The sequence below is a fragment of the Magnolia sinica genome, chromosome 9 (assembly GCF_029962835.1).
Source record: "Magnolia sinica isolate HGM2019 chromosome 9, MsV1, whole genome shotgun sequence".
Classification (NCBI taxonomy): Eukaryota; Viridiplantae; Streptophyta; class Magnoliopsida; order Magnoliales; family Magnoliaceae; genus Magnolia; species Magnolia sinica.
The window spans coordinates 36,109,638-36,132,342 of NC_080581.1; the positions used below are offsets into that span (position 1 = coordinate 36,109,638).

At 38.4% G+C, this 22,705-nt stretch overlaps 1 protein-coding gene and 1 long non-coding RNA gene across 12 annotated transcripts; both read right to left on the reverse strand.

Annotated features, from left to right (window-relative positions):
• Positions 1-635: 635 nt before the first annotated feature.
• LOC131254852 (uncharacterized) lies at positions 636-22,317 on the reverse strand. Of its 11 annotated transcripts, XR_009175973.1 has the most exons (6): positions 21,996-22,306; positions 20,985-21,683; positions 4,842-4,931; positions 3,734-4,014; positions 1,185-1,242; positions 638-1,000 (listed from the first exon to the last, which is right to left on the reverse strand). XR_009175973.1 is itself a non-coding variant. In XM_058255551.1 (5 exons), exons 2-5 carry the CDS (start codon positions 21,567-21,569, stop codon positions 3,890-3,892), a joined length of 345 nt encoding a protein of 114 aa, XP_058111534.1. In that variant the 5' UTR covers positions 21,570-21,683; positions 21,996-22,317; the 3' UTR covers positions 3,593-3,889. The 11 variants fall into 11 exon arrangements, 2 of the variants coding, with proteins under 2 accessions (XP_058111534.1, XP_058111535.1); XR_009175972.1 differs by having other exon boundaries at positions 636-1,242; positions 21,996-22,304; XM_058255551.1 differs by lacking the exons at positions 638-1,000; positions 1,185-1,242 and having other exon boundaries at positions 3,593-4,014; positions 20,985-21,089; positions 21,545-21,683; positions 21,996-22,317.
• LOC131254854 (uncharacterized) lies at positions 12,303-14,476 on the reverse strand. The gene is made up of 3 exons (XR_009175977.1): positions 13,686-14,476; positions 13,123-13,591; positions 12,303-12,902 (listed from the first exon to the last, which is right to left on the reverse strand). It is a non-coding gene; the product is annotated as an uncharacterized LOC131254854 (long non-coding RNA).
• Positions 22,318-22,705: the final 388 nt, after the last annotated feature.

A 22,705-nucleotide genomic window follows, 5' to 3' on the forward strand; every position in this document is an offset into this window, starting at 1 on the left:
ATGGTCCCACGAGTTGGGGCAGCCCAAGGAGGCTTCCGTCCCTCATGTCGCTGGGCAGTAACGCCCAGCATCACCTTTTTTTTAATCTCTCTTTTTAATGGTTTTCTGCTGAGTGGGGTCCACGAGTGGATGATCCACTTCATCCATCTTGTCGGCCAGCTCTCCGTGGGCCAAAAGAGTCCATGGTTGGGCAAATTCCATCACACACACATAACATTGGGCCCTAGAAAGTTTAAATCATGAGATTTTATTTCCCTTAGTGCGGTCCACTAAAGATTTAAGACATCAAGAACATAATTATTAATCAATGAGTGGATTTCTCGCTTGTAATTGATGCATGATCTTTTACAACGATGAATATATATGCCAAAATAGTAAGAGAGAAAAATTCGTAAACACAGTTGACGTTTGAATTTTGTGCATAAATCGTAAACGACGAATAGGGTCCGTTGAAACAAAATGGATCTGATCTGTCGAAAAAAACGACAGATCATATCCACAGTAAAACTTAAAAAGTCCGTCACAAGAGTTTTTCGTCATAAACTTTTGCGACAGATATGGTCCGTCGCAAATTTTTAGAAGAGATCCTCCATATAGGGAAGTGGTCCGTCGGTGCCAAAATAGCAAAAGCCGACTACAAATTCAATTCCGTTGCCCTCAATCACGTGTAGACATGTATAGGCAATAAAGCATATCTTAATCATGTGTAGACATGTAAAGGCAAGAAAGCATATCTCAACCAGTGTAGCTGTTCACTTGGGCAGTCATTTGGTAAAATTTCTGCCAAAAAAGAAAACTTTACATTTGTTTTTTAAATCTGGTACACATGAAAGCATATATATACACATCAAAATCATAATACTTGGGCATATATGACCATTCAAACGAGTGATTGTGAAAACTCATTGAATATATATACACATCAAAATCATAATATGAGAGCAAGAGAGCATATCTTAATCACATGGAGCTATTCACCTGGGCAGTCCATTGGAACAATCTAAACCATCCATGCCAACAAAAAAAAGAGTAAACAACCAGCAGTAAATATTGACAAAATTTTATACTAGAGTTGAAAGTGTATAAAACCACCCAATGACCAAACCACACTAGGATCATATGATAGATTTCTCTCAACTAACGATATCTAAGTTGTGAAAAAGTTGAAAGCATATGAAACTGACCTCCAACTGACTAATCACCAAAGCATCTGGCGATTCCCTTTATAATTGTAGGGAATGCCTGCAACAAAAGCAAGTTTTAAGCAACAATATAAACCCAGTAGGCTATGTTTGGATGCACAAATAAATTCAGTTGTGAACATTTAGGAAATGGCTTCAAGAAAGAATGCATATTGATTTTGGGGTGAAGTGAAAATGAGAGAGCATCCAACTTCAAACAAAGCTTCATGAATAATAACCTTGCCTGACCACAAGAAGGACAGTAAGAGCTTGCACATCCAAATCCTCCTGGAATGTGCCGAATCTAGATGTAAATGCTAATAGAAAAATCTTTCCCAATAAATGTTATTTTACAAAACAACAAAAGTTAGAAAGAGGCACCTAATGAAAGAAAAGAGTAACTTAACCAGTTATACAACCAAAATGAACAAAAGATATAAAGTAGATAGTAAAATTGGTATGTTCTTCTACTTCTTTTTATTGCTCTTCCATCATTTGAGAGTCATTTCATTTTTTTAGGAATTCAACCCTCTTTAAAATAAAAAATTTTAAAATTTTTTAAAAAAAAAAGAAAAAGACTTGAAAAATAAATCAAATTCATCTTCATATCTTAAAAAGCTGCTACTACCACGTTTCAAAAACTGAAAGCTATAAATACCCACAAAACCAAATAATAATAAATAAATAAGGACATGAGAAGGCATGCACATATCCAGGAATCAGATGGATGGCAAAAGCAAGTTGTGACACTAAAAGAAATCCAGTTGCTATTGCATCTTTATTCCATTCTAAATAAGAATGTTTTGTGCTAGTAGAAACTAGAGGTCCTTTGATTAGCTAACATGGAGGACCCCCACATGCTTGCATATTTGGATCATCCAAACAATCCTTTCAGCAGCCCTACTATAAATGACCACTGCCTCAAAAATCAAACTTACACTACATTTTACAAGGAAAAGTCTCTGATCAAACGATTAAAGTTGTCAAATTGATGTGAATTTATACAATTAAAGTTATAAAACCATTACTAAACTTGTGAACATTTTTCTTTATGCCTCACTTCTAAAGCTAAAACATAGATGGCATCATGCATACAGAAGCACCTGGCCTCAACTACCTCTCGTGTGTGCCCCTAAATGGATGGGCCCCAGCCCCAAAATAGCATTATTCTCCAAAATGTCTGAGAAACCGATCAACTATCCAAAAGCCGGTAACTCTGAGAAAATAAAAATAAACCAAAACCTGAAATCCCCCATACAACGTACAAGAATCAAAAGAGAAAGATGGCCGCAAGAAGACAAATAAAAATAAACAAAACACAACAAAAAATTTCAATAGAATACCCAAAACTAACAAATTCAGAATCTTAGAAAAACAACACAACTTTACATGAAATCTACCATTTATATGAATAACTAATCAAAAAATCCCAAGGCATAACCTCAAGAACGGTCATGTGCAAGCACTCAAGAACAGAAGAGCCCCATTTTATGATTTCACAACTGCCCATTTACAAAAAGAAAATTCCAAAACCATGGTAACTTATTAGTATAGAAATATTGAATTATTTAATTTTACCAAACCAGTTGCAAACCAAAGGCTGCTTACCATCATGGTATCCCTAATCAGATGGATCCTCTCTTCAATACCTGAAGTCCCAGAATTTCAAAATAATAATAATAATAATAAATACAAGAATTAACTAAAGCCTCAGAAATACAATAAGATGGCCATCTGGCTCAAGCCTAAAAAATACACACACCAACACAAATTCACCACTTTCAACTGTTTCTTTCTTTTATTTTCTTTGAAAGAAAATAAATTTAATTTCAGCATCAACCTAACTCATGGTTCAAACAAAAGTCAAGAACTCATGCTCACAATGCTACGGGTGCACCACTCCCAGACCCTCCAAAATACCACTTAGGCACCAACTTGACTCATGGTTCGTGCCAAATGATAGAAAGAGAGTAACTTGACTCGGCACCAACATACCCCGTTATGAGCAATGCACCTGATGTATCCTTCATGTCTTTAAATTGATAGATTTTAACAAGAGTAATGATAGAAAGAGAGGGAAATCTTATCATTGACTAGAACCTGGACTCTGGATGATGGAATACAAATTAAAAAGAAGAAAAGGGTCCCGAGTTTCAACTCGCAACTCGTACCATATATTTGTCGTTTTTTGAATCCGTTGCACCTGATAGTCATTTCATCCAAATTAAACAAAAATAAATAAATAAATAAATCACAAGATTTTTTAATAAGTACCCCATTGATAAAATTCACAAGATTCTTTAATATGAACTCCATTCACAAAATTCACAAGATTCTTTAATAAGAATCCCATTCACAAAATTCACAAGGTTGGCCCGAATAAAACTAACCTAAGTTCACAAGCTCTGCGGTCCACAAACAATATCTTCTTGAAATTCCCTAATGGGACTTATTACACTACCATTGCATCATCCATAGATGCATCTCAAAGATGAAACCATTTATAATAACTGTGTAAATGCCAACAACAAAATGAAGGATGATTCACATACTAGTATCACTGGTGTGAAATTCAAGTGCTGTATTTGTTTTTTCTGAAATCTTTTAGATCCATCTGCTCGGGCCTGTAGCTTAGGAGGAGTCAACTTCTGAAGTGAAGCATGCAAAATCAGCATTGTAAGGAGTAGGGACACAACATTATGATGCGACTAACAAGACAAGAACAAAAAAGAAATGAGACGGAGGGAGGAATAGAATAACCTACATAGCTGACAGCAATGGTGCAAAAGAAAGCTATCAACACTGTAACTATAGAATACAACGACAATTGCAGCTGGATGACAAGTTAGTAAAAATTAACCATATGTTACAATAGCATTTCAATAGATACAACAGATTTTTAGACATAATCCGAAGGTTTACATATTAAGAACAACATACATGTAATGGAAAGAAATCCGACATGCACCTTCACAATAGCACAAACATGGCACATCTGAGTGTGTATAAGGTGTGGCCACTGTGCATATGACCTGGTGTAAAAATCAGGCCTGCCTACTCATCAGGTGGGCCACACATGTACATTAAATGTGGACAACTTTAACAATCCATTGTTTCTCTATAGGGTTAGCCCATGTGATGAGTTGACCCTACTCATCAGGTGAGCCACACATGTTATATGCAAGTTTCTTGAAACCTTTAAAAAAACATAACAGTACTAGAAATATTAAAGACTACCAATATAAGTGTTCTTCAAATGTTGTAATCCGAGGTAGAGCTATTATGAGTATATAGTGATTTTGATGTGTCCAGCTAGATACAAGTATAAAGGAAAAGAAAGAAAAGCAGCTTTATATAATATAATTTTCTAAACCAGAATGCAAGGGGAAGGTCACATAAAAAAATAAAGGTAGTTCTATTAAAAACTCACTTGAAAGCAAAAGCAAACAGAAGAAATATTGGAGAGGCGGATTTACACTGGAAAAGAAAGAAAGTGATAGAAGAATATCCTTCTATATTAGAAATCTCATTGTCCCTTTAGCAAAATACACAGTATTCAATTCAAAATCAGAAGATAATAATTCATCAGAACAATCAGAAGATAGGAACAATCAGAAGATAATGATTCATCGGAACATAAATATAGAGGGAATAACAAACCAAACATGGTGGCAAATGTCACGAATATGAAAACGAAGGACACATTGCTCAGATTTATATCCAGGGCAGCTCCAATAGAAGTTGGTACAACTGTGAAAGGAAGTCCATCTGTAGCATTAGTTGTTAGAAAAGTTAATAAAAAAAATTAGCAGCAATGAGATTTACTTTCAAAGTTAACAACGGATAATAATGGTAAACACTCAAGTACTGGGAACATCCACGCTTGTATTGACCGATGAAAGAATGCACAAACAATAGAATGTAATGAAATAATACAAACCCAATGGCTGGGGATACGCAATACAGCAATAGAATGTGAGCAAAGTCCACAAAATTCAATAAAAGAAGAAGAACATGATTGCTTTTCCAGAATTTTCCTAATCGCATGTTGTTTTTGTGTGTGTGTGTGTGTGTGTGTGTGTGTGTGTGTGTTTTAAGTTATTCAAAACAGTTTCAAACTCATAAATGGCAGCACACCATCTTGTTTTAATGTATCACAATTTAGGACCCATTTGGCGAGCATCATAGCACTATTGGCATTGATTGTTTGGCATTTGGCAGGCTAAGACACTGTCCATAGCACAGTTAGCCCAATAGTACCGTTATGCACACTTTTTTTCCAGCCATTAGTTTCTAAGTCATGTAAACAGTTGGATCCCAAGGGCCAGTTTGGCGCATCGACTTGCACACGCTTAAATGGGAGTAGGAGGGATTGAATGCCATAACGCATCACGGCTAACGTTTGGATTGAAGCCAACGCAGACTGCCTCGAATCCATCGCCTTCAACAAATGGATTCCCGCAATCCCCTTTTCCATCTCTGCTGCAAACAGCCCATCCCGCAAATCTCCCAAGGGATTTCGGGCAGGGAGAAGGAAATCCCACAGTACTTGCGTAAAGTCCATTGAACGGACGTGGGATTGACCGCGACGAGACCCTTCAGCCCTCCTTCATTTCGTTGCAGGGATTTACTCAATATACGGTGGAATAGTAGTGAATCGGCAGCAACGACGGAGGTTCTTCCTCATCTCCCCAAAGCAAGGTAACCAACTCAAATCTCTCGCTTTGATTAGTTGCAAGATCCGTCTTCTTGCTCTATGTATCAATCATCTCCAGCCGTGTTTCAGGCCACAAGGTTCGAGAAGATTTATCAAACACGGTAAGCTCCTCTACTGAGTTGTATTCCTACGCCCATCGGCAGCTTAAATTCTATGTAACGATTAAGGGTTTTTCAATGTAAGTGAATCAAATCAGAAAATCGTAATTAATACTTCGCATATAATCAAAGTAATTTGAGAATTTGCAATGAAAATGGAAATCTGACTGATCTCCAAATTTCTTCTTTTAAAGTATATGTTATCTCTGCTAGTCACAAAAATGGCCATCAGTGCAGCTTGGGGAGGTTTGTACACAGCTACGACAATTTCTCACATTTCATAGCCTATCTCACTAGCTTGTGAAATTTTCGGTCCTTTTCAAGCTCTTCTCCAAATCTAGCAACACAACTATAATTCCTGATCTAATCTTTACGTGCAGTTGTTGTCCTCCTTTCAAGATGAGGTTGAATCTCCAATTGGAACAGTTCGTCTATAGCTTATGATGGATTTATAATTCCTTCTAATTTGTTATGTTATCAGTGTAAGGACAGAAGACCGCCATGCTCGACAGCCTTGCTCGGCCTAACCCGGACAGAGCTAATAAGGCATGTGGGTCCATGTGCTCATTTTCTGTGTATCAGTGGTAGATCTCATTCTAATATTTATTAATACAACATGTGTACGGGGCCTCATACGAATAACTGAATCAATCTATTTTTAGGGTATTACGTTAATCTCTTGATTCTCTTCTTCGATGATTATGGGATCCCAACTGATCTGTCCGTTATTGTAACTCATTGAAGGGAAAAGAATGAGATAGATTTACCTCTTCATTGTAAAATCAAAAAGTTAGAAAGGTAAATTCTAGATCGGGACCATACATATAATGGACCATACAATGGAGATTTAAAAGGCTGGCGAAAACAGATGTTTCTAAACATTTGAGTCGCATAGCTACAAATGGATGGTAAAATGCAAAGAGAGTGCGCAGTTTAGAAGAGATAGGCGAGAGAAGGGGCTACCTACGATTTTACCATGAGTGTGAATTTTGTTTGTTGACACATCTAAGCTAGATGGCAGTAGGTATTGATCCACCTTTTATCCTTCAATCACTCTATTAAAGGCACCCATTTAAGAGTTCTGGCATGTTTATTTGTTGGGTCTTACTCTATATGGGTCATGCGCCAAACTCTTCATTATGCATGAGTCCAGCCTGTGATTCAGAATTTTTGCCCATGGATGGTGGGCCAATGTTCGGAATTTCTCATGCAGCTGATAATGCAATTATCAGATTCCTTTAATCGAAAATGTTGGACGATCCTACCCATCAAGTAAATATATAGTAAGGAAAAAGTTAGATACAAATGATTTCATTAGATCAATTCCATTCTTTTAAAATGGAGAAATGCTATGATATTCTAGCATGTTTAAGACTGTCTACAAAATATAGGTCAAATCAACATTTTCCCAAATGTGGTTAGTGCCGAAGACAAGGCCAAATCTAGGAGGGGTTGGATGATCTGATCAATAACATTTGAGCGTACAACCAACACCCAAACACACCAAATCAAATCCCAAAATTAATTTCAATCTTTTCGCTTCCATTTTCTATTTACTTCATGTCTGTAAACCAAACATATCTCATATTATCAAACCTTTCAAAACTAATTTCTATGTTCACTTGTTTAAATCAACCACTCTAGAGACAACACAATCACCTATCCACAAATGTGAATATCTTCAAATTCATATACTAAGAACGATAAAATGAGTTCTAAAATTAATGAAATTTATCCATCATCTCTCTCAATCATAACTCTGTGGCATGTTTTGGATATAGAAAGTAAACGACATACATTGAGGTGTTCTTCTCCCAAAAGTGTAGGTCATCCAATTAAAGATGGACAACTTGGATGAGGATGAGATGGATGCATGTATTGTTGTTCTTGCTGCCGTAGCCTAGCTGCAGTTGGAGAGTATTGTCATGTGTACGTGTTCGGACAACTAGCAGACCAAGGGGATTGTGTTACGCAGCTCAAGATGACTTGTGATGCATTTTTTAGTCTTTGTAATGACGTACAGGAGAAGACAAATCTCCGCAATAGTCGTAATGTTAGTCTAGAAGAACAACTTATAATTTTCCTACACACGGTACGACATAACGTGTGTAATCAGGTCATAGGTCACCTCTTTACACGATCAGATGAAACTATTAGCCGTCACTTCCACAAGGTCTTAGATGCAATTGTCTCGCTCTACCCTGAGTATGTTAAACAGCTGGCCCAGAAGTACCTCCTGAGATTCAAGGAAATCCGTATTGCCGCATACTTTCAGGTAGCATTATCTAATTAAGATTCTTTCCATATTGAAGCATTAGTCTACTTGAATCCATTATGACTTTCTAATATATATGGACAACATTTATTTAGGATTGTGTGGGGACAATCGACGGTACTCACATTCCTGCTCACGTTGAAGCATCCCAACATGCAAGCTCCCGCAACAGAAAAGGATTCTTATCTCAAAACGTACTTGCCGCTTTTTCATTTGATATGAACATTCTATACGCTTTAGCGGGTTGGAAGGGTTCAACTTCAGATACCAGGGTCCTATACAACGCTTTGACACGTACCAATGAACCTCTAACTGTCCCACATGGTATTCATCGTCACTTTTGTTCATTTGATATGAACATTCTATACTTTTTAGCGGGTTGGGTGGGTTCAACTTCAGATGCCAGAGTCCTACACAACGCTCTGACACGTACTGATGATCCTCTAACTGTCCCACACGGTATCCATCGTCACTCCTTCATTTGCATCAATATCAATTATTCTTAATTATGATTGTGAAACACACTCTAAACATATCCGTCTATGAAAAATGTAAGTAAATACTATGCTGTGGACACGGGGTACGCACACTCGTCAGGTTTTATCGTCCCGTATCGTGATGTTCGATACCACCTTTAAGAGTATCGAACTGGTAGAGCACCCACGAACATGAAGGAGTTGTTCAATTATCGACACGGGCAATTGCGAAACGCAATTGAACGTTGTTACAGAGTAATGAAAGTCTAGTTCTCAATATTGAAAACGGAGGTGTAGTACCCTTTCGAAACTCAGGTGAAAATTGTAGTAGCCTGTTGTCTGTTATATAATTTTATCCGACACTCGCATGAGTCTGATGAAGATTTGCATGATGTTGGTATACCTGTTGAGGAGGTAAAGACCAACCCAACGCCATATGAGGTGTCAACACTCGATGAGAGGCAATGGTTGGTGCAAGTGGCTCAAGAGGAAAAAGACGCATGGATGATAGTGCAAAATGATATTGTTGAACGAATGTGTGTTGACGCTCAAAACAATTGTAGGAACAGATAGGTGTACTCTACTTAACGTTATATTATGTAATTTTTGAACAACATGACCAGTTTTTTACTTCTTGTTTTTCAACCCGTGTGTGGGTTTAGTATATGTATTGGAAGACAAGTTTTCAGATGTGTTAGGTCTTGAATTACTGTTTTGAATATGCATGTCTACTACTTATCCATCGATTTTATGTTACCTCATATTGTAACTCCAACTTGTTATATTCATATGTACGATATCAAACATGTGGACAAGTCTAGCACAGACACCGTCGCAATCGCCGATAAAAACTCCAGTGCAACCAACTCGCTTTTTCCCAGTGAGAAGCCTGTTAGGTCCTTCGTTGAGCCTCTATCCCAAGCACCTAAAATCAAATGGAATAGACAGACGGACCAAGTACTGTTCAAGAGAGAAGCATATCAGGCTACAACTGAGGAGGTGACGAATCGTACACTCATCAGCATGAATAGGCAAAATGTACAAAAAACATATGAGGTATCATAAGACAGAATATAATGATGTGAAGGATATGCTTGCCCCAAGCGGATTTGGTTGGAATAACGAATGACTGGTCGTGACCGCTCCAGATGAAGTTTGGGAAGAATATCTGCGGGTACGTCGTTATCACAAATCCATAATTATTGTAACTCTAACTTATTTAAGTGTTCATTTTGCATGTAAGAACGTTATGTTATAGTCCCTATTTGCTACTATCTTCCTGGTATTGTTTGGTGCAGTCTCATTCGCAAGCTGAAAGACTTCAAAGAAAGAGAATCGAGAGGATAGATTATTTAGTGGTGATAGTCGACTCGGATCAAGCTACGGGCCGTTACAAATAAGGGAGTAGGAATATGGTGGCGTCATCATCTCGTATACAACGAGATTTGAACGAAGAATGGACCGACCTAAAAGATGATATGGAAGATACTTTGGATCTATTTGGAGAAAATCATGAGGACTCGACTGGGAATTATAACATTCCCTTTGACAATCAGTCCCGTGAAAACCCTCATTCTGCAACACTCTGAACTGTACATCTGATTCTAAAAACAATCGTTATGAGAGTAGTACAAATAAACAAATACGACATGCTCGTCCCTATGACTACTTGGGATGTCTTTGAAGAATATAGCCAATGCGATGTGTGATTTCAAACTTGGGAATGAGGTAAATTGAACAATGTGTTGGATATTCTCGAGGAGGTACAGGGCCTAACCAACACTGAATTCATCAACGTCGGTCAGATCCTTAGCAGGGACGAGAGGCTTGCATCCTTCCTTGTGAGTCTTCGACCAGAACGACGAGTTGAATGGTTGAAGAAACTCTAAACGATTTGGAGGGAATCGTAGCTGGTGGGTCAGGTTGATGGATATTGCTTACTCTTCGATGACTTATGGACACGATGTTGGGTACCTTTTTCTGTGGAGTAAGAACTCATGACATATCGCATGCCTTCTACATTCAGTAGTATGGATGTGTTTTGGATATGTAATAACTTAACACTACACACAATGTGACATGTTACGTACCATTCTCTCTGTTGTGTCGAAGGATGCATACTTTCAGCACATGATTTTCTAATGATTTGGATATCTTATTTTTATATGCCAGTAACTTGTATATATGTTAGCCTACATTTCTACAAGTGCTATGATGAATTCTATTCAGGTAAAAGTTTTCATTCAACCGTTGGATCTAGAATGAAAGAGGTAAAGACCGTGTGCCAATCGGAATCCGACAATGGTGGTACCGTTTCATGATTTGAGGTAAATCTGGTAATCATATCAGAGTATTCACTCGAATATGTATGCATATTGTACCTTGCCTTAATACTTTCATTTTGGACTTTTGGACACAAACGGGTAAGGAGAAATATTACGTCATGCCGGTCGGCCACCGACCAGGCATATATTTATCTTGGGAGGAGGCACAGTTGCAAGTCGAAGGATTCAACAGATGTAAATATCGGTCTTTCAAGACTTGGGAAGGAGTGGAATGATAACAAGGATCGTATGAATTTCCCAATCGTGGGTCAACCCACAAGATGGGAAACTTGTGATGGATCGGTCGCTAGATGTTGTGATGAGGTAGTGACATCAACAACATATGCCTCGTATATCCAAACTACGACCCCAACCATGATGTCTGGGGGTACGTCTACAGACGACATCTCCAAATTGGTTGTGGATAGGATAGCCACGATGTTCATTGGGATCCTGGTTCTTATGTTGGCTTTGTATATTGTCAAACTGGCTTAAATTTCTCTCTTTCAGTATGGCAGGGACTATCCATATGCTGCTAGGAAAATCAAATCTATGACACTGCTAAGATGGTACATGCGTATGCACTCACAGTATACAGTGATCGAAGAGTAAGCAATATCCATCAACCTGACCCACCAGCTACGCTTCTCTTTGAATCGTTTAGAGTCTTCTTCAACCATTCAACTTGTCGTTCTAGTCGAAGACTCACAAAGAAGGATGCAAGCCTCTCATCCCTGCCGAGGATCTGACCGACGTTGATGAACTCGATGTTGGTCAGGCCCTGTACCTCTTCGAGAATATCCAACACCTTATTCAATTTACCCTCTTCCCAAGTCCGAAATCATGCATCGCATTGGATATATTCTTCAAAGACATCCCAAGTACATCGCAGGGACAAGCCACTCACATCCATTTCATTGTACTACTCTCAAAACAATTGTTTTCATAATCAGATGTACGGTTCAGAGTGTTGCAGAATGAGCGATTTTCGCGGGACAGGCTGTCAAAGGGAATGCTATAATTCTCAGTCGAGTCCTCAAGATTTTCTCCAAATAAATCCAAAGTATCTTCCATATCGTCCTCTAGGTCGGTCCATTCTTCGTTTAAATCTCGTTGTATACGAGATGATGACGTTGTCATATTCCTACTCCCTTATTCGTAACAGCCTGTAGCTTGATCCAAGCTGACTATCACTGCTAAATCATCTATTATCATCTATTATCATCTATTCTCTCGATTCTTTTCCCCCGAAGTCTTTCAGCTCACGAATGAGACTACACCAAACAATGTCAGTAAGATATTAACAAGCAGAGACTACACCATAACGTTCTTACACATAAAATGAACACCCAAATAAATTAGAGTTACAATAATTACGGTTTTGTGATAACGGTGTGCCCACAGATATTCTTCTCAAACTTCATTTGGAGAGGTCACAACCAGTCGCTCGTTATCCCAGCCAAATCCGCTTGCGGCAAGCATATCTTTCACATCATTATATTCTCTCTTGTGATACCTCATACAGTTTTGCACATTTTGCCAATTCGCGCTGATGAGTGTACAATTCGTCACCTCCTCAGCCGTAGCCTGATACACTTCTCTCTTGAATCCATTATCGGCTTTGCGTCCTATTGCAATTTGCTCGAGCAGCATGTTGAACAGTACTTGGTCAATCGATCTATTCCATTTGATTTTAGGTGCTCAGGATGGAGGCTCAGCAAAGGACCTAACAGGCTTCTCACGAAGAAAAGGCGAGTAAGTTGCATCAGAGTTTTTACCGGTAATTGCGACGGTGCTCGTGCTAGATTTGTCCACATGTCCGATATCGTACCTATGAATATGACAAGTTGGAGTTACAATATGAGGTAACATAAAATTGAGGGATAAGTAGTAGACATGCATATTCGAAACAATGATTCAAGACATAACACGTCTGAAAACTCCTCTTTAGAAACATACTAAACCCACAAGCGCGTTGAAAAACAAGAAGTAAAAAACCAGTCATATTCTTCAAATTTTACATAATATAGCATAAAGTAGAGTATGCCTACCTGTTCCTACAATTGTTTCGGGCGTCAGCCCACATTCGTTCAGCAATATCATCCCACACTCTCATCTACGCGTCTTTTTCCTCCCGAGCCACTTACACTAATCACTGCCTCTCGTCGAGTGTTGACACCTCATGTAGTGTTGGGTTGGTCTCTACCTTCCCAACAGGATCTTCATCAGACTCATGCGAGCATCGGATAAAATTATGTAGCAGACAACAAGCTACTAGAATTTTCACCTGAGTTTCGAAATAGTACTTCATCGCCGTTTTCAATATTGGGAACGGGCCTTTCATTACTCCCAAACATCGCTCAATTGCGTTTCGCGATTGCGTGTGTCGATAGTTGAATAACTCCATGTTCGCGGGAGCTCTACCGGTTCGATACTCTTGAAAGTGATATCGAACACCACAGTACGGGACCATAAAACCTAACGAGTGTGCATATCCCACATCCACAGCATAGTATTTACCTACATTTTTCATAGAAGAATATCTTCAGTGTGTTTCCCAATCATAATTAGGAACGATTGATATTGACGCAAACGAATGAGTGACGATGAATACCATGTGGGACAAAGGATCATCGGTACATGTCAAAGCGTTGTGTAGGACCCTGGCATCTGAATTTAAACTCTCTCAACTCGATAAAACGTATAGAATGTTCATATCAAATGAACAAGAGTGACGATGAAAACTATGTGAGACAATTAGAGGATCATCGGTACATGTCAGAGTGTTTTGTAGGACCCTAGCATCTGAAGTTAAACCCTTCCAACTTGCTAAAATGTATAGAATATTCATATCAAATGAAAAAATAACAAGTACGTTTTGAGATAAGAATTCTTTTTCTGTTGCGGCAGAACAATATTAGAAGGAATCATAAATCCATCACAGGCTATAGACGAATTGTTCCGATGGGAGATTCAACCTCATCTGGAAAGAAAGATAAAACAACTACATGTAAAGATTATATCATGAATTGCAGTTGTGTTGCTAGATTTGGAGGAGCGGAAAAAGTACCGAAAATTTCACAAGCTAGTGAGATAGGCTATGAAATGTGAGAAATTGTCGTAGCTGTGTACAAACCTCTCCAAGTTGCACTAATGGCCATTTCTGTGACTAGCAGAGATAACAGACTTTAAAAATAATAATAATAATAATAAATAAATAAAATTGGGAGATCAGTCAGATTTCCATTTCCATTGCAGATTCCCAAATTATTTTGATTATATGCAAAGTATTAATCACGATTTTCTAATTTGATTCACTTACAGTGAAAAAACCTAACCGTTACATAGAATTTAAGTTGGCGATGGGTGTAGGAAGTACAACTCATTAAAGAAGAGCATACTGTGTTCAATAAATCTTCTCAAACCTTGTGGCCTGAAACATGGCTGGAGATAATTAATACATCAGAGCAAGAAGGCGGATCTTGTAACTAATCAAAGAGAGAGATTTGAGTTGGTCACCTTGCTCCGAAGAGACAATGAAGAACCTCCGCTGTTGCTGCCGACTCACTACCATTCCACCATATATAAGAGTAGATCCCTGCCAAAGGTCCCTGCAACAAAATGAAAGAGGGCTAAAGGGTCTCATCGTGGTCAATCCCACGTCCATTCAACAGACTGTACGCAACTACTGTGGGATTTCCTTCTCCCCGCCCGAAATCCCTTGAGAGATTTGCGGGATGAGTTGTCTGCGACGGAGATGGAAAAGGGGGATTGCGGGAATCCCTTTGTTGAAGGCGATGGATACGAGGCAGTCTGTGTTGGCTTCAATCCAACCATCCAAACGTCTGTCTTAGGATTCAATCCCTCATACTCCCATTTAAGGGGGCGTTAGACGATGCGCTAAACTGGCACTCGCTGGACCAAACCGGCTGAAATAGGGAAATGTTGTGTGCAGGCACCAAACAGGCTGTCCAAGGTCTTCGCCAAACCTCTATACACGGTCACCATTTACAAAAAGAACAGTCTAAGGCGACGTTCACGATCTATGCGTACCATGGTGTCCCAAAACGGTTACGTATTGGCCGTAACGGCCGATACGTAACGGTAACGGTGGGACCCGTTACGCGATACGAGGCCGTATCGGCCGATGCTCGATTTTGTATCCGTAACGGCCGTTATGGGCCTGTTACGGGCGTAACGGCTGTTACCGACCCGTAACGGCTAGCCCGTAACGGTCATATAACATTCACATTTTTTTGCCTTTTTAAGTTCCGTTTTTTCATTTTTTTTGAAACCATTTGCTTCCAAACTCTCACTCAATCCTTCTACTACCATTTTCGACCAAGCTTGGCTTGGTATTTGAGATAAAAACACATTATATTACGGATTTTCTTGAATCGAAGCTCGGTGGGCTATTTTTTAGAAATTCGTCAAAAATACGTATTTATACTTTTTTTATATGTTTTGCTGTTTTAATCATAGAATATGATATGTTAATCATAGTAGAACATGTTAATGTGCATTTTACAAATTTGTGATGTCATTTTATATTTTTTTATATTTTTTTCTATTTACGCATTAATTTTGGGCCTTTTTTTAAATTCGAAAAATCATTTTTTAATGATTGTTTTGCTGTTTTAATCATAAAATATAATGTGTTAATCATAGTAGAACATGTTAATGTGCATTTTACAGATTTGTGGTGTCATTTTATATTTTTTCTATTTTTTTCTATTTACGCAATAATTATAGCCCTTTTTTAAAATTCGAAAAATCATTTTTTAATGTATGTTTTGTTGTTTTAATCATACAATATGATGTGTTAATCATAGCAGAACATGTTAATGTGCATTTTACAGATTTGTAGTGTCATTTTATATTTTTTTTCTATTTTTTTATTTACGCAATAATTATGGCCTTTTTTTTTAATTCGAAAAATCATTTTTTAATGTATGTTTTGTTGTTTTAATCATACAATATGATGTGTTAATCATAGTAGAACATGTTAATGTGCATTTTACAGATTTGTGGTGTCATTTTATATTTTTTTTCTATTTTTTTCTATTTACGCAATAATTATGACCTTTTTTTAATTCGAAAAATCATTTTTTAATGTATGTTTTGCTATTTTAATCCTACAATATGATGTGTTAATCATAGTAGAATATGTTAATGTGCATTTTACAGATTTGTGATGTCATTTTATATTTTTTTCTATTTTTTCTATTTACGCAATAATTATGGCACTTTTTGTTAAATTCGAAAAATCATTTTTTAATGTATGTTTTGCTATTTTAATCATACAATATGATGTGTTAATCATATTAGAATATGTTAATGTGCATTTTATAGATTTGTGGTGTCATTTTATATTTTTTTCTATTTTTTTCTATTTACGCAATAATTATGGCCTTTTTTTTTAATTCAAAAAATAATTTTTTAATGTATGTTTTGTTGTTTTAATCATATAATATGATGTGTTAATCATAGTAGAACATGTTAATGTACATTTTACAGATTTGTGGTGTCATTTTATATTTCTTTCTTTTTTTTTCTATTTACGCAATAATTAAGGCCCTTCTTTTTAAAATTCGAAAAATCATTTTTTAATGTATGTTTTGCTATTTTAATCATACAATATGATGTGTTAATCATAGTAGAACATGTTGATGTGCATTTTACAGATTTGTATTGTCATTTTATATTTCTTTCTATTTTCGAATTAGTGAATTTATGTTTTTATTTGCTTACATTGGACAGGTTTTAGAGTTTTTTTGGGTTTAGTTAGAACTTAGAACATAAAATCATCTTTATTGACATAGGTCATACACTCATAGTTATACTCATATCTAATCTATATCTAATCATCTAGGATCTACCTAAACCTAAAAAAATGTCTAGGTCTGACCATCAACAAGTGAGTGAGGATATTGGATGACAACATTGTGAGAGGGTTAGTGGTACTAGGCACCAAATGAGGTGCAAGTATTGTGATAGAATAGTAACTAGTGGAATTACCCGTCTCAAACAACATTTGGCATATCGAAAGGGTCAAGTTGCGGCATGTACTAGAGTACCAAAAGAGATAATGCTTTTAATGCAAGCTAGTCTGGATGAGTCGAAGGGTAAACGTGCTGCTGTACAAAAGAAGAAAGATGATGTTTTGGATGTAACTCAACAGGAGATGTTTGGTGAATATATGGGCGTTCGTGATGAAGATATTATTAATTCTAATGAAGATTCAGATCGGGAAATAACTATAGTTAGAAGAGAGAGCTTGCGTCTAGCTCGTGAAGAGGAAGAACGTTGCCGCATGTTTGGCACGCATGAGTCAGTGCGTGATACAAGGGAGGGGGGCAGTGGGAGTGGGAGTGCAACTGCTTCTGCAGGGAGGGTAGGTTTGGTGGGTTACGACGTGTGTTTGGGAGCCAACGACGGGCATCTTCACATGATGCCCCTATACGTTTGGATGAAGAAGTAAATGAGCCTAGGAGACCCTCTATTGATCCAATCCTGTTTAGGAAAGAATCAACCAAAAAAAAGACGACAAAACAAATGTGGAGTAGAACTTCCGTTGAGAAATTAGGTAGAGCAGCAGCAAAGTTATTTATACATGCCAACATACCTCCTAACGTGGCCAATTCTCCATATTGGCAGGTGGTAATTGATGCAGCAGCAGAAGCAGGTGAAGGAATAAAAGCTCTCACGGCTAAGGAGATTAGGGGGAAATGGACAGATGCAGAGTATGCGGATGTGAAAGCATACGTGGCTACCTTTAAACCTGTATGGCAAGCCAGAGGATGCATGATCATGTGTGATGGTTGGACAGCATGATCAACTTCATGGTGTACTACCACTTAGGAACTATATACCACAAATCAATTGATGCCTCAGAGGCAACAAAAAATTCTACCTACATTAATGGACTAATGGATAAAATTATGGACGAGATTGGAGGAGAATATAGTGCAGATTATGACAAATAATGAAGCATCATATAAACTTGCAGGACATGTTGATGGATAAGAGAAAACATCTTTTTTGGTCACCATGTGCTGCCCATTGTATTGATCTTATATTGGAAGATATTGGAAAGAAGAAGAATGTTAAGGAAATGGTTAAAAGGACAAAAGAAGTGACGACGTTTATTTACAACCATAATCAAGTAGTCGCAATAATGAGAAAGTTCACAAAAGGACGAGAGTTGTTGAGACCTGCGGCAACTAGATTCGCAACAAACTTTATAGCATTAGAGAGTTTATTCCAACATAGGGAGAGTTGAGTGAGATGTTCGCTTCCCGAGAATAGCTCAACACAAAACATGGGCAGAAGACATCAGGGACACCAGTTGAAGTTGTGAACACGATACGAGACAACAAATATTGGAAGAAGGTCAAGTCGATCCTAAAGGTGATGGAGCCACTAATGAGGGTACTCTGTCTTGTTGAAACCGACGAAGCACTACCATGGGCTTCCCATACGATGCCATGGATAAGGCAAAGTTGGCAATTCAACGTGATTGTAGAAGTTGGGAGTCTTATTGGAGGATGATCGACGGGAGATGGACAAGACAACTTCATCACGATCTTTATGCAGCAGGTTACTATCTAAATCCTAGGTATAGATATGCTCAATCATTTGTTGAGGATGATGAAGTTCGTGTCGGGGTAAAAAATGTGATAAAGAGATTAGAGCCTGACTTAGATCTGCAAATAAAGGCGTTGAATGAATTAGATAATTTGGAAATCACCTTGGTAGCTTTGGAGATGCTCTTGCACAGCATGCAATATCTAGGTAACAACCGGCCGAATGGTGGATTAATTTCGGAGAGAGTACAAAGGCTCTCCAAAAGTTTTAAGCCAGACAACATCTTCATCTAGCTGTGAAAGGAATTGGAGTTGTTTTGTACTTACATTCAAAGAATAGAAATAGATTGCAAACTAGAACATTAAATAGACTTGTCTTCATGCACTACAATATAAAACTAAGAATGCGACGACATCATAGGAGCATTACAGCTGTCGATGACAGAGACTACTGTCCAATAAACTTAGACAATATTTATGATGAGGATGACCCGCTTCTACCTTGGTTGGAAACAAAGGAAAAACAAATTGAAGAGGATAGTGAAGAATTAGAAATTAATGACCCAGAAATACGTAGAGCGCAACAAGAGAGTCATGCAGATGTATTGGACCCAGTAAAAGGGGCAGCGTTCATGCCAAGTACGAGTACGGCTCAAGATCAACAAAAGAGTACGAGCAGTGGTAGCGTGACCGTGTCGGATGATGGTAACAATGACCCCCCAGCCCCTGGTGCTGGCACTTCTGGTGTTGCTCAACGCCCTATACAGCCGTATACAGATCGCGATGCCGATGAACATCGACGAGATAGTACACGAGGTCGAACTTATGAGTGTACTGAGTCACGATACAGCTAGCAGGAGGAGGGTACATCTAGTGGTGCACCGGGTCCGGGAGGTCCCGAAACATCAGTAGGCTCATGGTCTTGGTTATTATGATGGATATTCTTATGATCAATTGGATTATGATTATGGTGGTTATACTGAGCATGTTCCATTACATTCATGTTGAAGTAGTCCTCCTGATCAATATCCACATGATTATAGATATCCAGATCCAAATCCAAGTTACTCATCACAGCAGACGCACTCTCAATCTCAAGATTCTCAACAGCCTGAGTATGGGCACCAGTATGGCTATTCGACAGGCACTGGTAGATATCTTTACTCGAGGTCAGAGTCGTTGCCTAGTCAGAATCAGTCATCCTCTGGTTTCGTTGATCTAGTATTTCCTTCTGGCACTGGATATAATGGATATGCAGCACCTACACCTATTGGACAGCATCAGCCTAATGGTGATGATGACGATGATGTAAAGGTCGAGCAACCACAAAAAAGCAGATTTTCATTTTGGTGGTGACTTGTGATTATGAGTATATATTTGTATTAAGGTAAGTATTTGCAGCAGACAGCTCACAGGCCATAGCAGTATTATTGCAAGAAGCCAAACACACACTTGACACTGCCAAACTTGTATTTAAAATAGCTCCCCTGACAACCAATCAAGTAATCTTAAATCAAGTTGCAGGGGAGTATATCAAACACTACTATTTTATTTTTTTAATATTCTTGACTTGAGGATGACAGGTCATAGACAGGAATCACAGTCGCGTGCATAGGTATGTTCGAGAAATTCCTCAAAAATAATTGCAAACACCTAATGTAAGATATTTTCATATTACATTCATTCTAATATATTTATCATTGATAGCAGATAGTTAGAAAATTAAATATATGAATTTTGTAGTCAAATTCAGGTTATCTAGTTCATAAATTCATCAGACAGTCCGATACAACTTCTCACCAAAGAGTGGACCGTTACACCACCATAAACATGTTCCAATTTATAAATGAATGCATATTTGTATTACTTAAAATATTCCAGATTTAATCCATATTTTTTTATATTTTTTTGGCCAAAAAAATTTTTTGCGCCGTTACGGGCCGTTACCCCCCCGTATCCGTATCGGTTTCGGCGGGCACCATTACGCCAACCGATACCGATACGGGACACCTTGATGCGTACAGTCCATACCAGTAGACTATAATTTATGTATGGGATATTCACTTGCTGGACCAACCCATTCATGAAACAGGGAAATGATGTGTGTGCAGGCACCAAACAGGGGCAGCATGTAAGTTGTAAACAATCCAGCTGCAAGACAAATGTGTCAATCCCAGACATCGAATCATATCCTGCTTGTTCAGGCTTCTCCAAACACTCCCACCAGGGCACATGGACACAATCCACCGCTATCCAAACAATTCAATCCAGGAATCTCCCACAGATCCTGGATTGTGAGGTGCCTCCAAACACGTATGGGTAATTACCTGTTTCAAGGCAGGTTTGTAGACAACCACTGACGGAAGTAATAAATGAAGGATATCCAATTCCATCCCACGTAAATCCATCTAATTCCATGCGCCAAACTGGCCCTAAGAAAAAGAAGGTATCCAAGCATCCCATCAACTACCTGTCCTATACCATTGTAATGAACTGGTATCAACACCTCAAATCTTTGTGACTTTCCTCAGTCAAGATTTGTGTCCCATGGTGTCGGGGCCACATCATCCCTGTCGTGTCACATATCATCAACAATAGACAAGCATCCCTTCATCCAATCTGGAACACATTAGAGTGCCCCAAAAGATGCAGCAACTAAAATGCTTAAAAGATGAGAAGACAAAAGGGAAGCAAAGAGAACCCTTGTTCTCCAGCCATGTTCAAATTTCAAAACGGGAATGATAACATAAATTAGCATCCGAACTGTGTTGGGTCCACCAATGAATGTGATGTTTGTGGAATGCAAACCGTGAATCTGGAGAACCTGCTCATGTTCAGTGTGTTGTCTGATGGATGGCTTGGATCTCTGGCCATCGTTGGGTCTTACCAGTTGAATGCAGACCACTATCCATAAGCGTTCGCTGGTCAGGCCACTCATCAGATGGCTAGGATTTTCCAAGCTCCTGTGTTTTGCAATATGGCCAATTCACATGGCAGAACAGCACTTGAACTCCACCAAATTGGAACTAGACAAGATAAAATAAAAAATGAAAAATAATAATAATAATAATAACAATAATAATAATAAACCACTAGATCTAAGAGGGAAAAAAAAAAAAAACGAATTCCGCCAGAAAGGATGGAACCGTTCAAGTCAAATCCGATCTACAACGGATCTATGCAACACGTGTGCCGAAAAAACTACAGAAAAAGCTAGATCGTGTCAAAGAATGGAGAAGCAGATATCGACTGCCACAAATCGCAAAAGAAGGGGAGAAATCGCCGAAAACGAAGAAATATAGAACATTTATAGGCCAAAAAAAGAGATAAAAGCGCACCTTTTCAGAGATAAGTGATGAATGTATTTGACCCTTGGAGAGAGAGAGAGAGAGAGAGAGAGAGAGAGAGAGAGAGAGAGATTTGGGGGCGTTAGGGTTTTCTGATTTTGGGGAGAGGGGCATACAGATTAGCTACTAACCGAGTTACGAGTTTTGAGTAGCGAGCTTCGCTACTTAAGTCACGTCGCCAAGTTCTGTGGGCCCCACCATGATGTATGCGTTGTATCCACACCGTCCATCCATTTGGAAAGATCATTTTAGTTCTTGAGCCAAAGAACAAGGTGGATTCATAGCTCAAGTGCATCCCGCCTCAGAAAACAGGTGGGGGCAGTGACACCTACCGTTGAAACCTTCCTACGGCCTGATGTTTGTTTGAGATATATTCTGTTGATAAGTTAAAAAATCATGGACAAAGGGAAAACACAAATATCAGCCTGATCAAAAACTTTTACAGCCCACGAGAAATTTTTAATGGTAGGCGATCAATCGCCATTTGTTTTTTCCTGGATTAGGTTAGCAAGTTGCCCCGCACTTTTGACCTAAAAAGTTGTCCAACTTGGAAATCTTATCCATTCACTCTGTTCTACTCGTCAAGAGCTTTAATTCGACTAGTCACTCATCCTGATTGAGTTTCGAATGAGAAAGATATTAAACGGACAAGATTGCTCAAGGCCATATCTTGTGATTCAACGGTCAAATTTTAGTAAAAT